The sequence below is a fragment of the Globicephala melas genome, chromosome 3 (genome assembly GCF_963455315.2).
Source record: "Globicephala melas chromosome 3, mGloMel1.2, whole genome shotgun sequence".
Classification (NCBI taxonomy): Eukaryota; Metazoa; Chordata; class Mammalia; order Artiodactyla; family Delphinidae; genus Globicephala; species Globicephala melas.
In genome coordinates this window covers 51,763,535-51,785,193 of record NC_083316.1, presented here as the reverse complement: position 1 = coordinate 51,785,193, position 21,659 = coordinate 51,763,535, and the positions used below count along the sequence as shown (strand labels likewise).

Genomic DNA, 21,659 nt, shown 5'->3' with positions numbered 1-21,659 from the left:
TCCCGAAGCAGCGGCGCGGCCTGTTTGTCAGCGGCAGAGCAAGTTCCGGGATTGGCTGGGAGCAGAACCAATCAGAAATCAGCGCGCGCGAGTGCTCGGCCGCAGAGCCGCGTCTCCGGTAGGCTGAGAGGACCTGAAGTCCGGGTCTCTGCGTCGTGGTAAGCGATGCGCCGGGGAGAGCGCCATAACAGTTGAAACTTGCTCCGGGGTTGGCAACTCCCAGGATATGGAGCTGCAGCCCCAGTGGTGGGACCCTTACCTCCGAGGAACTGAATACCTAACGTCTAGCCAGGCCTTGAGTCCCGTTCTTTTCCGGCTCTAGAATCCCACCTGTTAGGACAGAGAGACACAGGGGTGGGGAATTGAAAGAATTGGTTTATTTGCGGGCTTCCCTTCAGGTGCTCCAAACATGTCTTTTTTCCTGAGCTTCTTGTTTCTTTCACACAGTCTCTGAAGAAGGTAGTGAGCGCTTGTTACTGTGGGGCGTGGGGCGTAGGGGGTGGGGAGGGATGGGGCAGAAAACCAGTCATGGCTGGTAACCTAAGTGGCCCAGGCAGGACCATTCACCCTTCTGCCTTCATTCTGGTCTAGGTTTCCATCTCTTAATGGCTTTCTGGACTTAAACTCTCTTCTTTAAAAAAAACAAAAAAAAATTTTTTTATTGTGGTAAAAACACAAAATTTACCATTAAAAAAAATTGAGGGGCTTCCCTGGTGGCGCAGTGGTTGAGAGTCCGCCTGCCGATGCAGGGGACACGGGTTCGTGCCCCGGTCCGGGAAGATCCCACATGCCGCGGAGCGGCTGGGCCCGTGAGCCATGGCCGCTGAGCCTGCGCGTCTGGAGCCTGTGCTCCGCAACGGAAGAGGCCACAACAGTGAGAGGCCCGCGTACCGTAAAAGAAAAAAAAAAAAAAATTGAGGTATAATTGGCATATGTTATATTAGTTTTAGGTGTACAGCATAATGATTCAATATTTGTATATATTGCGAAACGATCACCACAGTTAGTCTGGTTAACATCCATTACTATACATAGTTACAGAATTGTTTTTTCCCCCTGTGGTGAGAAATTTTTATGTCTCCTCTCTTAGCAACTTGTAAATATGCAATACAGTATTATTAACTGTAGTCACCATGCTGTATATTATATTCCCATGACTTACTTATTTTACGTTCGTACCTTTCAACCCTCTTCACCCATTCGCCCCCACCCCTGCCATCTTTGGCAACCACCAATCTGTTCTCTGTATCTCTGAGCTTGGCTTTTTTTTTTTTTTTTAGGTCCCCCATATAAGTGAGATCATGTGGTACGTCTTTCTCTGTCTGACTTATTTCACCTAGCATAACACCCCCAAGGTCCATCCATATTGTTGCAAGTGACAAGATTTCATTCCTTTTTATGGCTGGATAAAATTTACCTATCCATTTGTTATCTGTCTGTATTACACTTTCTTTATTCATCAGTTGATGGACGCTTAGGTTGTTTCCATATCTTGGCTATTGTAAATAATGCTGCAATGAACATGGGACTGCATGTTTCTTTTTGAATTAGTGTTTTTGTTTTCTTTGGATAAACACCCAGAAGTGGAACTGCTGGATCATATGGTAGTTCTATTTTTACCTTTTTGAAGAACCTTCATTAATTTCCCATAGTGGCCACACCAATTTACATTTTCACCAGCAGTGAACAGGGGATCCTCTTTTTTTCCACATCCTGGCCAACACTTGTTTTTTCTTATCTTTGATAATTGCTGTTCTAACAGGTGTGAGGTGATATTTCATTGTGGTTTTGATTTGCATTTACTTGATGGTGTTGAGTACCTTTTCACATAACTGTTGGCCATCTGTATGTCTTCTTTGCAACAATGTCTGTTTAGATCTTTTCAGTTTTAAATAAGATTGCTTTTTGGTATTGAGTTGTATGAGTTCTTTATGCATTTTGGGTAGTAACCTCCTATCAGATATATGATTTGCAAATATTTTCTCACATTCATAGGTTGCCTTTTCATTTTCTTAATAGTTTCCTTTGCTGTGCAGAGGCTTTATAGTTTGATATAGTCCTACTTGTTTATTTTTGCTTTTCTTGCCATACCCCCAAAATCATTACCAAGACCGATGTCAAGGAGCTTACCACTTATGGTTTCTTCTAGAAGTCTTGCGGTTTTAAGTCCTACATTCAAGTCTTTTAACCATTTGGAGTTAATTTTTGTGTATGGTGTAAGACGGTGATCCAGTTTCATTCTGTCCAGTTTTCCCAACACCATTTATTGAGGAGACTGTCTTTTTCCCATCATATATTCTTGGCTCATTTGTCATAAATTATTTGACCATATATGTGTGGGCTTATTTCAAGTCTCTTTATTCTGTTTCGTTAATCTATGTGTAAAATTTACAACCTTAATCTCTTCTGTTTTATCCAATAAATGTAACTTGTCAAATACCCTCCTTAAAACACTGCTTCCAAAAGCCTACTGAAAGCCTTCTGGTTGCCTATTTCAAACCAGATAAGTCTCTTCTTTACTTTTGCTTTGAGGTGGATCCCAGATACAGGGAAGTAACTGCCCATAGGAAATACTTCTTAAAGTTTTTTTACCTAAATTTTAAAGGTTCCCATTATTTGACACGTCCTACCTTGCAAGTCTTGTTTCTTCTTTGTCTTCTGCTCTAATCAGACCAGTTTCTTTTGTGTCTCACAAATTTTACATGCTCATACTTGCCTCCAATCTTGTTTCTAATGCCTTGAGAGCATCTCCACAGCAAATCTAGCCTTAATCATTATCATTCTAGGGAGTTAGTACTGTGTACTGAGCACTGTACTAAGCCATTCGTTCTTACAGGTAGATTTCTTTGATCTCTTCTATTGTGAATTCTGAAAGCACTTGCAGTCTTTGTTGTATAATTTACCACATCATAGCACTTCTAACTACCTGAAATCGTATCAGGTATTTAGTTGTCCATTTGTTTATATTGTCTCTTTTCAGTGAAAATGTATGCTCCATGAGGACAGAGACTTTTTCACCTACACAGCTAGAGCCATAGTGTCTGACAAACAGCACACATTAAGATGATGTGTTGGATAAATGAATACAGCTTAGAATTACATGGGTATTTTCTGTTACTTGATTTCATGTGTATTACTCTTTTTCCAATGATAGTATGAGGTTCTTTAATTAGTATTAGGTCTTGGCATTAGATCTTTTAAGTTTGTATGCCATAGTATCCCTAAATATAGCACTATTGTTCTTTAGTAAATGATTCAAAATTGTAGTACCAACTGAGGATCTCAAAAGATTGACTTGTTGTCTTTACAGAAAGGTAGATTTAAGGATACAAATTGTGGGGAAAGGATAAATTTAAACCCTTAAGCGATTTTATTTATTTGTATTCTAATGCTACATTGAGCTGCACATTCAGCTAACTTGTTGAATATCTATATACACATACATACACACACACAGACTTTCACATTTTGCATGCTGATAATGTATTTTATTGGTTAGTATTCTACAAAGTAGGGAAAGTTAAATTTGCACTTAATTTCTAAATTAAGGTATATTTAAAACAAATATTTATATAATGTTAGAATATTTTTAAGCATAAAAGTCAAAAATTGTTAATGACTGTTTATGGCTTTGTGAACTTAACTATATCTTTTGTGTGTAGCAAGGAAGATGTTTAGTGTAAACATTTTTGGATATGGCGTAAGTTATTTAACCAGCTTTCTACTAGTTGACATTCAGTATTGGCTATTAACATTAATATTAATGTTAATAGCCAATACCGATATAGTTTTTTATATGCTAGGCACAGTTCTAAGAGCTTTACGTATATTAACTCATTTAATTGTCATAACAATCCTATAGAGTAATATTATCTTCATTTTACAGGTAAGGAAACCAAGGCACAGATAGTTTAAGTGACTTGTCCAAGGTCATACAGCTTGTAAGTATTGAAGCCAGAATTTAATCCAAGACAGTCTGATTGAAGAGTTCACTCCCATAAAGTTTTTTTATAGATAATGTTGCAGTAAGCATACCTGTGTAGACTTATGCAAATGTATCTATCTGTAGGATTATTCCTAGGAGTAGAATTTCTGGGTCAAAAGATAAATGCATTTAAAATTTTGATGGATATTGCTAATTATCCTACAAAGGGATTGGTCTACAAACAGTGCATGCCTTTTGTTCTACACTCTTGCCAATATTGTTTTTTATTAATTTTTTCATTATTGCTAATCTGAATGAAAAATAACTTTTGTTTAATTTGCATTTTTATGACTTATGAGTAAGGATAAGTGCATTTTTCTATATTCAAAAGATAATTTTTTTAATTCCGCATTTGTGTTCTTTACTCATTTCTATTAAATTGTTTTTATTGTTTGCCTTTTTATTGCAAATACCATACAGATATGAAAAGCCCCACACAAAATAAATATAAAGTTTATAAATTGTTATAAGGCGAACACCTTTATCACCATGCAGATTAAGAAATAAAATTTTGATAATCACTTCGGAAGTCTCTCCACTTGACCCATCCGAGTCAGAGCTCCCCATCTCCTTTTATCTCCTTTCTCCCTCCCTCCAAAAGTATTGGGTTGGCCAAAAGATTTGTTTGGTTTTTTTCCCTACGATGGCCCTATAGTGCTTAGTTGTCTTTTGAAACAATTTTGTTAGATTGTATTGTGACAGCTGTCATATCTACGTGCATTTAAAAAAAAGCTTAACAAAATTGGTGAATTTTTGTGTAGCCATTTTAATATTGAAGATGGAAGAAAAAAAGCAACATTTTTGCATATCATGCTTTATTATTTCAAGAAAGGTAAAAACGCAACTGAAACACAGAAAAAGATTTGTGCAGTTTATGGAGAAGGTGATGTGACTGATTGAACATGTCAAAAGTGGTTTGTAAAGTTTCATGCTGGAGATTTCTCGCTGGACGATGTTTCACAGTCGGGTAGACCAGTTGAAGTTGATAGCAATCAAATTGAGACATTGAGAACAATCAACATCATACCACGCAGGAGATAGATGACATACTCAAAATATCCAAATCAAGCGCTGAAAATAATTTGCACCAGCTTGGTTATGTTAATTGCTTTAATGTTTGGGTTCCACATAAGTTAAACGAAAAAAACCTTCTTGACCGTATTTCCCCATGTGATTCCCTACTTACACATAATGAAAACGTTCTGTTTTTAAAACAAATTGTGACAGGTGATGAAAAGTGGATACTGTACAAAATGTGGAACGGAAGAGATGGTGGGGCAAGCTAAATGAACCACCACCAACCACACCAAAGGCTGGTCTTCATCCAGAGAAGCTGATGTTGTGTATTTGGTGGGATTGGAAGGGAGTCCTCTATGATGAGCTCCTTCCGGAAAACCAAACAATTAATTCCAGCAAGTACTGCTCCCAATTAGACCAACTGAAAGCAGCACTCAACAAAAAGTGTCCGGAATTAGTCAACAGAAAATGCATAACCTTCCATCAGGATAACACAAGACTGTATGTTTCTTTGATGACCAGGCAAAAACTGTTACAGCTTGGCTGGGAAGTTCAGATTCATCTGCCATATTCACCAGACATTGCACCTTCAAATTTCCATTTATTTCGGTCTTTACAAAATTCTCTTAATGGAGAAAATTTCAGTTCCCTGGAAGACTGTAAAGGCACCTAGAACAGTTCTTTGCTCAAAAAGGTAAAAAGTTTTGGGAAGATGGAATTATGAAGTTGCCTGAAAAATGGCAGAAGGTAGTGGAACAAAAGGGTGAATATGTTGTTCAATAAAGTTCTTGGTAAAAGTGAAAAATGTGTCTTTTTTTTTACTTAAAAACCAAAGGAACTTTTTGGCCAACCCAATAATTAATAGCCTGACTTTTATAGTGATCACTTTTTTAGTTTTCTTTTTTTTCTTTTATGATTGGTTGTTGGTTTTTTCTTATTAATTTGTGGGCATTCATTATTCATTAAGGAAATTAGGTCTTGGGTGCCAAGCATATACAAATTTCTTAAGTTTTGGGGTTTTAAATTTTAACTTTTTAATGATATTTTTGTCCATTTGGAATTTTAAAAATTTTATACAGTGATTTTACTTAGTTTTGTCTAGAAAGGCCTTTCCTAATCCAAGATCAAAAAAATGTTTTCTCCCTGTTCTTTTTTATGGTTTGGATTTTTTGAGGGATGGAGGAGTAGTATAAAGATTGAGACATATATCTAGGCTTATTTTTCCCCACAAATACTATGCATTTGTTAAAAAGAATGAGGGAGGTGTGTTTGGGCCAAAATATACCTGAAAAAAAAAAGCAGTGTATATCATAGGTTTGTAAATGTGTGACTCTAGAAAGGCTTTGTATTGTGTTCCATTGTTCAATTGCCTGTCTATGTGCTGATTGAACACTATCATAATTAGTATAGTTTTTAAATAAGTTTAACACGTGGTAAGGCAAGTCTTCCCATCTTAATCTTCATGAGTGTCTTGGCTGTTTTTGGTCATTTGTACGTCCATATGAATTAGAATTAGTTTGTCAAGTGCCACAAAAACACACAAAAACTCTTAGAATTTTGAAATAAGATTGAATAGATCAACTTGGGAGGAATTTACATCTTTACAAAATGGAGTCCTCCAATCTATGACATATCTATTTACGTTTTTAAAAGCTCTCTGTTGATAAGTCATATATTAAGCAATATAAAATTTAAGTTTCATATGAAAGAAGTATTTTGGGGGGGTGGGTTATTCTGGTTTGCATTTGGTGTTGTGGGATAGACATCCTCATTGTTTTTTATTGCTCTGTCCACCTCCTTAAAGTTACCCAACATTGAATCTTATGCCATCAGACTGTACCACCGATCATTTCTCCTTGCAGCAGTTATCTAGCAGGATTATGTCAAGCTCCTTCATTCCTTGATTTTTAGCTCCTCTCCTGCAATACTGTTGTAATACTGTCCCTCTCCTGCAATACTGTAATTCTTGGTGATTTTAATATCCATATAGATGATCTTTCAAATAACCTGGCCTCTCTTTTTCTTGACCTCCTTTTCTCCAGTGGTTATATTCTCCATCTTATCTTAGCTACTCACTCCTCTGGTCATACCTGAGAGACTTTGTCATTCTTTCACTTTGTCTCTGTCTTCACCTATGCTGTTACACTATAGAGGAAAACACACAACTATGTTCTACTTTCACTTTAAATTCATGACTACTAATCTCAAGTGGGCGTTTAATGTTATCTAGTAATCCTACTGTTTTACCCTCTTCCACTCTCTTATATATCTATTTTCTACATTTTTTTTGTTCTTAAATCTCCAATGCTTTTTCCCCATCTTCATTTATAGCTGATGACTTTAGTTACCATTTCATTAATAAAAGAGAAGCAATCCAAGTAGAACTTGCACAAGCTCTTACCAACACATTTATTCACCTACCTGTCTGTATCTGTGCCCCTAATATTCTGCCTACCTTCCCATTAAAATAGATGAACTGTATGTATATCTATCTTAAGCCAACCCCTCTACTCGTGTATTAGATCTAATTCTTCTCTTTCCTCTCCTTTCTCTTCAGCATCAGCAATATTTGCTTCTCTTACTGTATCATATAAAGATACTGTATTTCCTCCTAACTTAAAAAAGAAAGCAAAAAACTCCAACCCATATCTCACTACAGCTGGTACCTCACTTCTTCCCTTTAGAGAAAAAAATTCTTGAAAATGTTTTATATACTGGATATGTCCAATTCTTTTTACCTTCTATTCTCTCTTGAGTCTACTTCAGTCAGGCTTTCACTTCCACCATTCTCCTGAAACTACTTTTATGAAGGTTAACAATGACCTCCATTTTTGTTATTTACTTTAATGAAATTGTGTGACAAGTTACTCCAAAACTTATGTAATAGGAGTGGGGCAGGTGTGCAGCCATTGGGGCACGACTATTAGCATGGCGGTTAGAGGTCCTGCTCCAGCAATGGTCAGTCTTGCAGTGGTCCTCGCGGCAGAGAGTGCAGTATCAGGCGGACTGTGGGCTTCTCCCCAGACCCTCGGGCCTCAGGCTGGTGGGTGAGCTGGGGGGCCCAGGGACAGGCTAAGGGCTGTGTCCCATTGAGCTCCAGAGCCCTCGCCCTGGCCACCCACTGGCCAGGCCCAGGCCTTGAAGCAGCAGTGAACCTCTGCTCTATCCCTACCTCCTCGACCTAATGGTGGTGGCAGTCTCCATGGGTCACGGTCCGAGGAACCTGGTTTGGATGGCCTGAGGAGCCTGAGGGCAGGTTGGGTCCTGGGCGCCTTGCTCCCTCGGTGACGATGGCTGGGCAGGGTCTGGGGACCTGGCTCTGAGGGCGCCGCCAGCTGAGATCTGTCTTTTCAGCCAGGCCTGGGCACTGGCGGGAGGGCCCAGACTGGGTGCAGGATGGACGCTCCTGGACAGGATAACTGGCCTGCTCCTGGGCAGGATACACGCCCCCACACAGGGGGGCAGGATAACCCCCTTCTCTTAGCCAGGGCCTGGACCTTGGAGGGTGAAAGTTGAGCCTTGGGACCTTGCCCTCTCTTGCCAGAACAGAGAATAACGTTTGTTTTGTTGGAGGTTTATGGGAACATCGTGACCTGACCATGACCTGACCTCAAGAACAAAGGACCTGACTTGAAAAAGTTTGCAACAACTAACCATGCCCATCCCTCACCTTTCCTATAAAAGGGCTTTGCTGAAAATTTTCAGGGAGTTCCGGGTTTTTAAGGATGAGCCACCAGTCTCCTTGCATGGCCCCGTAATAAACCTTTCTCTGCTCCGAACTCTGACGTTTGGGTATTGTTTGGCCTCACTGTGTGTCTGGCACACAGACTTGCATTCATTAACAGAGATGTAAAACAACCATTTATTGTGCTCAGTGATTCTTGCATCAGGAGTTCAGACAGGACATAGCAGGGACAGCTTGTCTCTGCTCCACAATGTCTGGGTTCTTATCTAGAAGACTCAAAGCCTGGGGGCTGAATCATCAGAAAATTTGTTCACATGCGTGTCTGATGGTTGATGCTAGTTTTTGGCTGGGAACCACAGTGTTTCAGTGTGGGCTTCTCCAAATGGTCCCTTTATTTGTGCTAGTTTGGGCTTCCTTATAGCATGGCTGGGTTGCAAGTGTGAGTATTCTGAGAGAGAGAGACAGATGTAAGCCTTTTATGACTTAGTCTTGGTAGTCATGTGACATCACTTTCATTGTATTCTATTCATATAAGTAGTCAGAAAGGCATACTCAGGTTCAAGGGGGAGGGTAAAGAGGCTCTGCCTCTTGTTGGGGAGTGACAACCTGAAATATTGCTGACTATTTTTGGAAAATACAGTCCCTTAACCATATTGCCAAGTAAATTGTCAATTCTCTGTTTTTATCTTACTTGACCTATCACTAGTAGTTGATAGTTCATCACTCCTTCCTTGAACACTGATCTTGGAGTTCAGGATATCATACTCTTTTTTTCCTTTTACCTTATGCGTCACTCCTTCTCAGACTATTTAGGTCACTCCTTCTCAGACTATTTCCTCATCTCTTCAGTCTCTCCAGGTCTGGAACTCTTCTCATTTCTATCTGTACACTCTTCCTTTTCTGATCTCACCTAGCCTCATGGCTTTAAATATCTGTATGGGGGTGACTCAAATTCTAGCTCGAAACTTTCCCATGAACTGCAAACATGTATATCCAGTTGCCTAAATAGCAGCTCCACTAATAGATACCTTAAATTTAGCACGTCCTGAACTGGATTCTTAATCAGCATCTCATGCCTTGCTGAATCTGTTTCTTCTATCATCTTCCCCATCTCAGTAACTGGCAACTCCATCTTTCCAATTGCTTAGGCCCAAACTTTTAAAATAATAATTGATTCATCTCTTTCTTTGACACTCTGTAAACAGACTGCTAGGAAATCCTTTTGGCTCTATCTTGGAAATATATTTAGAATTGGACATTTTGTACTCTCTCAATATTATGCTGGTCCCCATCTTACTTGGATCATTGCAGTAACTTTCTAACTGGTTTTCCTACTTCTCTCCTTACTGGCTTTAGTTATCCAGAGTTATAATGTTAAAATACAATTCAAATCATGTCATCCCTCTGTTCAAAGCCCTCTAATCACTTAACATCCCAGCCTATATCGTTAAAATGACTTGCAAAGCCCACATGATCTCATCCTTATTATCTCTCTGACTTCATCTTGTATTCTCTGCCTTACTCTGCTCTAATCACCGTGGCTACTTTACTGCTTTAGGACACAGCAGTCATGTTCCTTCCCCAAGGCTTTTGTACTTACATTTCCCTCTGCCTGGAGCCTCTTTCCCTAAATATCCACAGGTCTTACTTCCTTGTTTCCTTCATGTTTTGGCTAAGTTGTCAACCTCTCATTGACCTTATATGACCACCTTACGTAAAATTACATTGCCCCTGTCTCAGCACTCCCTGTGTTTCTTCCTTGTCTTGCTTTTCTTCATTGTACTTACAAATTATTTGATATGCAACACTATATTTTTAAAATCTTTTTATTATAGCTTCTTTATATTTATTTTAATCTTTTTAGTTTATTCTGTTTTCCTCACCTAGAATGTAAGCTCCATGGTTGGAGGAATTTTTGCCTATTTTCTTCACTGTTACATCGTTAGCGCCTAGGTATCTGACAAGTAATGGGTATTCAACAAATATTATTAAATGACTATTTTTTATACTTTAGTTTTTCTCACAAGGCTAAGAAAATCACAAGGCACATGTCAGTGAATCAGCAACATCTAGATCCAGATAGTACTACAGATGTGGAAGATGTTACAGATGCTGAAGAAGAGCTTATTAAAAAATGTGAAGAAATGTGGAAAGATATGGAAGAAGTAAGTATCAAGACATGAAAGTGATATCCCAATTATTTACTATAAGATTGAATTCCATTTCAATAGTAGACTTAGGAAAGAAATAATTATGCTGGATTCTGAAAGCCATTATATGATAAATACTTATATATTTTTTAGACCTATAAGCATTCATTTAAGAAACTTTATACTAGGTGAGCTGTAGAAAGAGAGAAAATTATGGCAGTCCCTACCCTGAAGAAGATTATCATCTAATGGAGGCAATAACAAATTATATTAGAAGTGTGGTGGTAAAGTTCAAAGACTATACTTAGGAGGAGTACTAAGCCTAGACTGAAGGGGCCAAAGATAGCTTTCTAAAAGAGGAAATAACTGAGTTCATTTCTAAAGAATAAATAGGAGTTAGCCTGTGAAAGTGGAAGAGGTATACAAAGCAGAAAGAACAAAATATATAGATGTTGGGAGAGTTTAGAGAACTCTAAGTAGAATAGTATGACATGTAAATTAGGAGAAGAAGGATATGTAGAGTGAGACTGGAGAGGTAATTAGGGGCAACACATGAAGGATTTTGTTGAATGTATATTATGGGGAATGATTAAAGGATTATAGACATGAAGTGACCTGATGAGATATCTTGATTGAGAAAATAACTGGTGGTTTTGAAGAAGATGGAATGCAGAAGAGTGAGACTATACAAAGAAAGAATATTTAGGAGTCTCTAGTAGTAGTCCTGTAAGACGTACTGAAGCCTAAGTCTTGTCATTGCAAATAGAAAAATGGATTCAAGAGATGCTAAGAAGTTTGGACCAAAAGGACCTGGAGGTTAATTGTTGTGAAATGGGGAGGGGGAATTACAGATAGTTTCAGGTTCCTGGTTTGGGCTATTGAGTGGTTGGTGAGGTTATTTCCCAAGATAGAGAATATAAAGGGGGAGAACACATACTTATGGAGTTTGAGTGAAAATATGAATTAATTTAGAAAACGTTGTGTTTGAAGCGTATGTACATTTTCTGAGTTACTGGGGTAGAATCACTTCTGGTGCACTATAGTATGCTGGTAAAAATTTGTTTTACTTAAAATAGTGTAATGTATAATATAGGCCACAGACATTTTTTTACATCCTATTCTTCCCAGTAAGGTTTCAGATCAAGGCAGGTTAGTGGGGTTTTTTTCTTTTTAAAAAAAATTTTTTTTAACATATATCCTTGGTACTCTGTATTATTACTGTATTTTCAAGATAATTTGTATTGCTTTGGAAATTTTTTCGATATAGAAATTTGAATTAAAAAAACTGAAATTTTTTTTGATGGAAAAATACTGCGCCTAGAAATAAGCACAAATAAAATTTTAATTGCCCATATTTTTACTCAGATATAATCACTATTAACAATTATGGATTTTTTTTTTAATGGCATAGTAACAATGTCTCCTGATGGCTTTATTTTCTTATGATCTTAACTATCTTCTTACCTCTTTTGTTATCTTTCTGTAATGTTTTCCCCCTTGTTCTTTTATTTCCCATTTTTCCGTTATCTCGTTTCTAATTCACCCTAGCTATTAATTTTTGTTTTTGTTTTTCTTATGCTCATCTTTTCATTCTGTGTTGAGTTAAGCATCCACTTTTACTTTTTTTTTTTTTTTTTTCTTTGCGGTACGCGGGCCTCTCACTGTTGTGGCCTCTCCCGTTGTGGAGCACAGGCTCCGGACGCGCAGGCTCAGCGGCCATGGCTCACGGGCCCAGCCGCTCCGCGGCATGTGGGATCCTCCCGGACCGGGGCACGAACCCGTGTCCCCTGCATCAGCAGGCGGACTCCCAACCACTGTGCCACCAGGGAAGCCCCACTTTTACTTTTGATCTGTTCACTTTGGGTCCTATTTGGCTGCCTTCCTGATCCTCTTGCTTAGGAAGTAAAGAATTTAAACAAACTCTTCTCATATATCAGATATTTGTATATTGTTTTAGAGGAATATTACATTGGTATAAAAGGACAAGGAAAAGGAATTGTTTGTGGTGTATAGTGTGTGACTTGTTTTTCTTTACTTTTTAAATCAAGTGTCAGAACAAATTATCGCTTGTTGGAACTGAGACACTCACTGATTCAAATGCTCAGGTATGATTCTTTTTGTTCTTCTGAAAAGTAGGTAAGTGGAATTTATTGTTTTAGATAAGAAGTGTGTCATCTATATTTATGCCAAGTATAATAGCTTTGTTAATACCTGTATGCTTAATGATTTGGAAAATTTTCTACTCTTTCTGATTTAAGAGGAGTATTTTAAAAACTTTTTGAATAATCTGTTGTAAATAAATTCTTTATCATTTATCTTTTAACAACTACACATACATTCAACTTTGAGTGAATTACTCATTGGCTGCTATTATGATACCGTGTTAAAAATTAGAACAAATACTGTCGTACTTTGTGTTAGGTGCAGTAGCCACAGTTATTTTACTGTCTGTGTGGAATCTTAACTGATTTTACCCTAAGCTTAATAAAAGGATTAAAATATTCATTTCAAAATGCAAAGACCTATGGAATTGGTTTAGAGATAAACCAGTGGTTCAGTGCAACAGATTAAGAATTTAAAATATGACAAAGATGATAGTTCCAATCTTTGGGAAAGGGATGAATTAGTTAATAAATGATAGTGATACAACTGTATATCCATCTGGGAGAAAATAAAATTGGACTTCTATCTTTCATTATATAAACATAAATTCTGGATGAATTGCTATGAAAATCTTACAAGAAAAGCTGGAGACTATTTGTGCAATCTAGTTAGAGACCAGGGGAAAATGTCTCGGCTGATAATAGAAATTTAGACATGGTAAAAGAAAACTTAGATGCATTTGACCATATAAAAAGTTAAAAATGTTTTAGTGATAAAAATTCTAAGAACAGATTTAAATATACAAATAATTCCAATGAAAGTTCTCCAAAACTAGTGGGAGCATGTCAAAAGACATTGGAACCAATTGAAGGCACTTGGCTGTCCAAATTTAGTATCATGTGAGCATTAAAAGAAATAATGGCTTCAATTGATTATAATGATGTGAAAACATAAAAACCTGTGAGCATAATAATACTCAGTAATAAATGAGAATGAGAGAAAAAGAGGAAAAAACTAATTTGTCACTTTTAGAAGTGCCTATTACACCAGATCTCTAAAAATTGGTGATAAAAAAATTAAGCCATCTTTTGTAAAAAGCTTTTTATCCATCAATAAATAAATAGTGTTCTTTTATACAGGGTAAAACTGAATGTTTTATTTGGAAAAATATTGTACAGTAAATAAATAATTATATGGTTTCCTTGGGAAATGTGGTTCTTATGTTGTAGAAATTGAGACCTACTGAATCAGAGTCACTAGGGATGAAGTCTGTAAGTTTCCTGAATGATTTTCAGGTAGTAAGCCAAACACTTGGTTTTGAGGGAAGTGCTTATGTAGTTGTAAATAATCAGTATCCTGAGATAGTCAATAATAGCATTATCTAAAGAATCCACAAAATGTCTTTTCCTATTTTGTTAGAGATCCCTAATATTCCTCCCAGGTTTGATGATTCTCTAGGAACATTCACAGTACTCATAGTCATACTCATGGCCGGGATTTATTGCACTGAAATGATACAGAGTAAAATCAGCAAAGGGAAAAGAAGCATGGGTTGAAGTTCAGAGGAAACCAGGCACAAGCTTTCAGGAGCCTCTCCCAGTGGAGTCACACAAGACGTGCTTAATTACCCCAATGAGTTGTGACAATGAGTGTGAAATGTTGTCTACCAGGGAACCTCATTAGAGACTCAGAGCCCAGAGTTTTTTGTGGGGGATAGTCACATAGGCACCCCTTGCCTAGCAGTTATCAAAATACCAGACTCTCAGGAGGAAAGCAGGTGTTTAGCATAAATTGTATTTTCTCACACTTTAGGCACAGAGAGCCACTCTTGTGAGTTAGGTTGGTGGGAACCTTCTGAAGCCAGATGCCAGCCAAGGGCCAACCTTCCAAGCAGGCCTTTAAGCATAATTTCAGGCTTGCTTTGTTAACTCTTTTTGACATATCTGTTAACTTCAAAACTTCAATATTAAAACTCAATCCATTTTCCAAAGCAAGAAGTTAGATATTTAAATGAGAAAATGGCAGGATTTCTCAAATATGTGTGTTTAAATCACTTTAGAAATACTACTGCTATTTTTTTTCAGAAAGGGTTTAATTTTATATCAGTATCAAATAATTTGGGTGTTTGCTTTAGCTGGGCTTTAGAAGGTAAGAGCTGAGTTTCATCAGTATAGTATGAGGTTAAATTACAGTTTTTTAATAGGTTCAAAAATAAGTATCAGTAATTTTATATATTTCAATCTAATATGTTCAGGAAAAGTGATATAGATACCTTATCATTATGATAGTTTTGCCTAGTTTAAATAGTACTTTTTAAGTATTTGTTATCCTTTTCCAGTAATAATAATAATAATAATTAACATTTATAAATCACTGTATAGTTCACAAAAAACTTTTTTACATTCTTATTTAATTATCTCTAAGAAAATAATGTTAAACTCTTTTTTGGTAAAAATTTTAATACCTGTAAATGCATTTTTATATCCTAATTTTTATATCCTAATTTATTTTTGGCTAAAGGGGTACACAGTTTACAAACTATTGTGTAGTAAAACTGGTTTTTATATGTGATTTGTGGAACCAGTCTCATTTTATAATTGTCTTTATATATGTATTGATATTTAAACTTACTTTTAACTGCTCAGCTAAACATACTTGCAATTTTTCTGAAAGTGCATAGAAAGGAAAAAAAAAGCATATTTAAAGCAAATTTGTTTAAAAAATGTTGGCAAGAAATAACATTCTTTTTTTAAAAGAATATTAATTTAGGGAATAAACTTAATGTACTTAGGTTTTTTTAGGTTGAATGGTGAAGTTAGAATTGATCATTTTTAATACTGTATTGCTGGTGTAATGGCAACTTATAAGCCATTTTAAGGAAAATTCTGTTAAGAGTGATAATTTTTTATAGTTTTGATTGCTATTGTGTTAACCATTTATGTTAGGAACTTGTGTTAAAGTATTAAGACTGTCTACGCTTTCATCTATGAATAAATATGAATATTCCACAAGAAATGACTTTGTTTTATTCTCTTGTTCTTTTTTTTTAAATAGCTGTCGTTATTAATTATTCAAGTGAAATGTTTGACTGCTGAACTCAGTCAATGGCAGAAAGAAACTCCTGAAAGTAAGATTCTTATTTTTAGGCTTATATTTTTGTAAACAAATTAATGGTGAATTAATTTAATGTTCACAAGAAGAATTCAAGGTCCATTTACCCTCTTGAAATTGCCTAATAATTTCCATTGCTATTAGGAAGTCACGTTATTTTTCTTTTTTTACACACATTATTTCATACTTCATTATTATTATAGATGAACATATCTGCCTCACATTAGAATATAGTAATCTTGATTATGGAGATTTTATTACAGCCATCATTGTATCCTCATAGACACTTTTTTTTTTTTTTTTTTTTTTGTGGTACGCGGGCCCCTCACTGCTGTGGCCTCTCCCGTTGCGGAGCACAGGCTCCGAACGCGCAGGCTCAGTGGCCATGGCTCACAGGCCCAGCCGCTCCGCAGCATGTGAGATCTTGCCAGACTGGGGCACGAACCCGTGTCCACTGCATCAGCAGGCGGAGACACTGTTTTACATGCTCAGTAGAAACTGTAAATTGTTTCTTAATGAATGAAACTTACTTAGTGGAAGAGAGAAATTATTTTAGATACTTACTTACATAAGGGCCACATAGATTTTATGTTGCCTTTTGACTTGTCCAACTGAGGCCAACTATATTTTTGCCTTTGGTTGAGCAATAGAAAATGGCTTAAAAGGGACTTCCCTGCTGGTCCAGTAGTTAAGACGCCACTCTCCCAATGCAGGGGTCCCAGGTTCAATCTCTAGTCAGGGAACTAGATCCCGCATGCTGCAACTAAAGATCCTGAATGCCTCATCTAAAGATCCTGCATCCTGCTATGAAGATCCTGCATGCCACCAACTAATACCCGGTGCAGCCAAATAAATTTAAAAAAAAAAAAAAAAGCCTTAAAAATCTGTAATTATAATACCCAACTAGGAGATATTTTTCTATTATTAAAGCCTACATTCCTTTATGTGGTATGTATGTCTGTATTTGGTCTTATATATGGATTGTACCCTCTTTTTTCATTTACGTCTCCCTTCTGCTTTCTCTTGCCCCTCTGTCCTGTTTCTTTTAGGTCCCCCCCCATCCCTTCTTAGTTTACTCTCCATTCTCTATCCCAGTTATTGGGATTCTTTTCTCCTCATTCTCTTCCCAATTTTATCTGCATTCTTGTTTTAAACTACTATATTCATGCCAATGTCCACCATTGTTTTGTGTCTTCACTACCACCTAGTAGTCTTTTTTTTTTTTTTTTTTTGGCTGCATTGGGTCTTCGTTGCTGCATGTGGGCTTTCTCTAGTTGCAGTGAGCGGGGGCTACTCTTCGTTGCAGTGTGCTGGCTTTTCATTGCGGTGGCTTCTCTTTTTGCCGAGCTCAGGCTCTAGGTGCACAGGCTTCAGTAGTTGCAGCATGCAGGCTCAGTAGTTGTGGTGCACGGGCTTAGTTGCTCTGTGGCATGTGGGATCTTCCTGGACCAGAGCTCGAACCCGTGTCCCCTGCATTGGCAGGCGGATTCTTAACCACTGCACCACCAGCGAAGTCCTCACCTTGTAGTTTTTTTAATTTTGGCACATCAGATAGGTATGTGTATACAATTTTTATTTTAATTTGCATTCAACTGTTTTTCTTATTGCCTCCTCTAGCATTATATTGGGCATCTCAGAGACTGCTCATACTCTGCTATTAAAATGTTGGTGTTCTCCAGTTGACTGTGTTCAGCGATTTTTGCTTCTTACTCTATATGCTATTTCAACATTATATTTTCTGCTTCTGTTTTTATGGATTATATCTGTATTAATGACTTCTATATTAGTTTGCTAGTGCTGCCATAACAAAGTAGCATGACTGAGTTGCTTAAACAACAGAAGATTTTTTTTTCCTTCACAATTCTGGAGGCTAGAAGTCCAAGATCAAGGTGTTGGCAGGGTTGGTTTCTTCTGAGGCCTCTCTCCTTGCCTAATAGATTATCATCTTTCTGGGTCTTCACATGGTTACCTGTCTGTGTTCTAATCTCTTTGTATAAGAATGCCATTCATAATGGAGTAAGGCCCATCCCGATGACCTTGTTTTAACTTAATTACCTCTTTAAAGATCCAGCCCCAATATAGTCACATTTTGAGGTACTGGAGATTAAGGCGTCAAAATCTGATTTTGGGTGGGGTGGGAGAGGGTGGGGGGATAGGGAGAGGACACACAATTTCCACAACAACTTTCAAGTCTGTATATCCAAACCAGACTTCTCTGTAATATCACACTTATATATCTTTCTACCTTCTAGACTTCTTTTCCAAATTATTCTACAGATGCCTCAGATTCATGAACTGATTGCCATTCCCTGACACATTGAATGGAATCTATTTGATCAGCTACAAATTTAAGAGTCCTTTTAGATTCTTCTAGATTTTCCCATTTCACATATAGCTGGTCATTAAATATTGAGCCCTACTGCCACAGATTTACTTTAGGCCTTTATCATCAATCCACTAGTTTTATTAAAATAGACTTTTTACCTCTTGATCAAGAATTTTTTTTATTAATTTTAGAAATTTTCAAACTTAATGAAAAGTTGAAAGTCCAGCTTCATTCTTTTGCATGTGTATTATCTAGTTTTCCCAGCACCATTTGTTGAGAAAACTGTTCTCTCCCCCATTGAACTGTCCTGACACCATTGTCAAAAATCAATTGATGGTGTGGGGGGGAGGTGGGGTGGGAGTGTGATGAGTTGGGAGATTGGGATTGACATATATACACTAATATGTATAAAATGGATAACTAATAAGAACCTGCTGTATAAAAAAATAAATTCAAAAAAAATCAATTGATCATACAGTGAGAATTTTTTAAAATATTTATTTAATTTATTTTTTTGTCTGTGTCGGGTCTTTGTTGTGGTGCACGGGCTTCTCTCTAGTTGTGGCCTATGGGTTTTCTCTCTCTAGTTGTGGCGTGCGGGCTCCAGGGCACATGGGCTCTGTAGTTGTGGCGCACGGGCTCCAGAGCATGTGGGCTCTGTAGTTTGAGGCACGTGGGCCCTCTCGTTGGGGCACTCTAGCTCAGTAGTTGTGGCGTGCTGGCTTAGTTGCCCCGCGACATGTGGGATCTTCCCGGACCAGGGCTCGAACCTGCATCCCCTGCACTGTAAGGCAGATTCTTTACCACTGGACCACCAGGGAAGTCCCCACAGTGAGGATTTTTATTTCTGGGCTCTCTATTCTATTGGTCTATATCTCTGTCTCTATGCCAGTAGCACACTGTTTTGATTATTGTAGCTTTGTAGTAAGTTTTGAAATTAGGAAGTGTGAGACCCCCAAATTTGTTCTTTTTCAAGATTGTTTTGGCTATTTGGAGTCCCTTGAGATTCCATGTGAATTTTAGGATGGATTTTTCTATTTCTACAAAAACATCATTGGGATTTTGATAGAGATTACATTGAATCTGTAGATTGCTTTGGGTGTTATTGGCATCTTAATAACATTAAGTTTTAACACTTCTTGAACACCGGATGTTTTTTCTTTTCATTGGTGTGTCTTTAATTTCTTTCAGCAACATTTTGTAGTTTTCAGCGTATAAGTTCTTTGCTTCCTAAATTAAATTTGTTCTTGAGTATTTTATTCTTTTTGATGCTATATGTCAGGGAATTTAAAATTTTTATTTTTCTTATTTTCATAATCTTTTACGTACAAACCTTGTACTGCCAGCACTGAACACACTGACCTGTTGGTCAAATACCCACCTTGCTTAAGGTTGTGAATCCTGTACACTGCCACACTGGAAAGAATTAAAATCTTTATATTCTTAGAGCCTGTCATATTGTATCTGTTGAAATGATTGTTTTAGCATTGAAGTGCTACTTTTGGCCACACTTGCCAAGGGGGAGATTTTTGAACTTTATGTTTTTAGAATCCTTTTCATTGTATAGCCATCCTAGGGCTACCTATAATTAGTTCTAATACAGGGCCTATGAAGTACATAGCTCTTTTCTATTAAAAAACCCTCTAGAATGGCAAATAGCTTAGAAAGTTTCAGTAGCATATCATTTGAGAAATTTAAATAGCACTTCATTAGGAAAGATAAACTTTTCTTAGTATGAGTTGAACTTTTCTAAGTATAAGGGATTTGATTTTGCTATGTAAATTAATTAAGGAATATTAGTTTATACTCATTAGACTGGCAAAAATTTTAGAAGATTTTATAGTATCTTTTGCTGTTTCTTGTTCATTGCTTCTAGAAAAATTAAAAGAATCTAGCATCCTGTTTTAAAATTCAAAATACACATTTCCTTCTATGAAATTCACTTTCTGAGAATCTATCCCACAGGAATGAGAGCACCAATATATAAAGACATAAATAAAAGAATGCTTCCTGTGTCATTGTTTTTTGAGGCTAAAAACTAGACACAAAGTCAATGCTGAATCAGTAGTGAAATCCCTGAACACATTTGGTGTATTTACCCTGCAGAGTATTATACAATGATTTAAAATTATGAATTAGACTTACACCAAATGAATATACAGGATTTCCATGGGGGTTTTTTTGGGTGAAAATAAGAATCATATGTATGATATTATCTCATTCTTGTAAAACCAGCAATAAGAAAATTAATAACACTTGCATGTATATGTACAAATATGTATGAATATGTGTATATGTATGCATAGAATCATGTAACCACAGAAATATTTAAGGAACACACTGTAGATTATTAATTTTGTTTTTGATGGATTAGGAAAATAAAATGAGAAGAGAAAAAGGCACTGAAAACAAAAGGCATAAATATCACATTTGTCTAAAATGATATATAAGTTGGCTATATAAGATGTTAAATTAAAAAATTTCATAAAAACTGTACACATCTCATAAAAAGTTCTGTAATATATAAATGGAAAGGGAAAGGGGTATCTCAGAAACCATAAAATCAAATTCTTGATTTTTGAGACTTAACTAAGCATATGTATAATTTTGGTTTATTTTGTTCCTGTAGTGATTCCACTGAATGAAGAAGTTCTGGTAACATTAGGAAAAGAAGAGGTAAGTTACTGAATTTATAGTAATCCAAAATAACTTATAACTAGAAGTGTTTTGGATAAGCTCATGCCATAACGAGTAAGATGAAACCACTTTAAAATTGTATTAATTACGTTTTATTGAACAGGATATTTTAGATGATTTGAATTTTGAATTAAATATGTAAACCTTACTCTTGTACTTAATTTTTAGTTGATTAAACTCTTCATAATCAAAGTGAAAAGGTTAAACATAGCTAAATGATCATACATGTATATCTTTCCCCAAAACTTAACATAAATGTCAATAAAGATTTTTTTAAAGTGTCAGTTTATTAGATCAAAGTATAGGAGAGAAGATAGAGGCAAAGAAGAATTTTAAACAAGGTTGTAGAGCATGGAAATAGAAAAGTATCTGTGTTCCAAGAGACAGAAGTAATGATAACAAGAGAGATTATCTGCCCTACAGAACTGAAGAGAAAGGCTTTGAATTTGAAGGAACCTTGTACTTCAAAATTCAGGGTTCAAGTGTGGAGCTAAAAACAAGGAGATTTTTTTTAAAGTAAGAACAGACTACTAGAACTTCTCCCTCTCTCTTTTGCAATCAAGAGACTAACTTTTACCCACACAC

General features: G+C 36.6%; 1 protein-coding gene across 2 annotated transcripts in view; it reads left to right on the top strand.

The window, feature by feature from the left end:
* The first annotated feature begins 31 nt into the window (after window positions 1–31).
* The window catches only part of CENPK (centromere protein K), a 39,794-nt gene continuing 18,166 nt past the window's right edge, over window positions 32–21,659 (top strand). Inside the window, exons 1-6 of one of the 2 annotated variants that reach the window (XM_030844345.2) lie at window positions 32–158; window positions 3,887–3,941; window positions 10,702–10,852; window positions 12,886–12,942; window positions 15,995–16,067; window positions 21,007–21,053. In XM_030844345.2, coding sequence (XP_030700205.1) covers window positions 10,736–10,852; window positions 12,886–12,942; window positions 15,995–16,067; window positions 21,007–21,053 — 294 coding nt within the window. In that variant the 5' untranslated portion in view covers window positions 32–158; window positions 3,887–3,941; window positions 10,702–10,735. Of the gene's footprint in view, window positions 159–3,886; window positions 3,942–10,685; window positions 10,853–12,885; window positions 12,943–15,994; window positions 16,068–21,006; window positions 21,054–21,659 lie in introns of those variants that run through there. The other variant, XM_060295427.1, reaches the window with a different exon arrangement.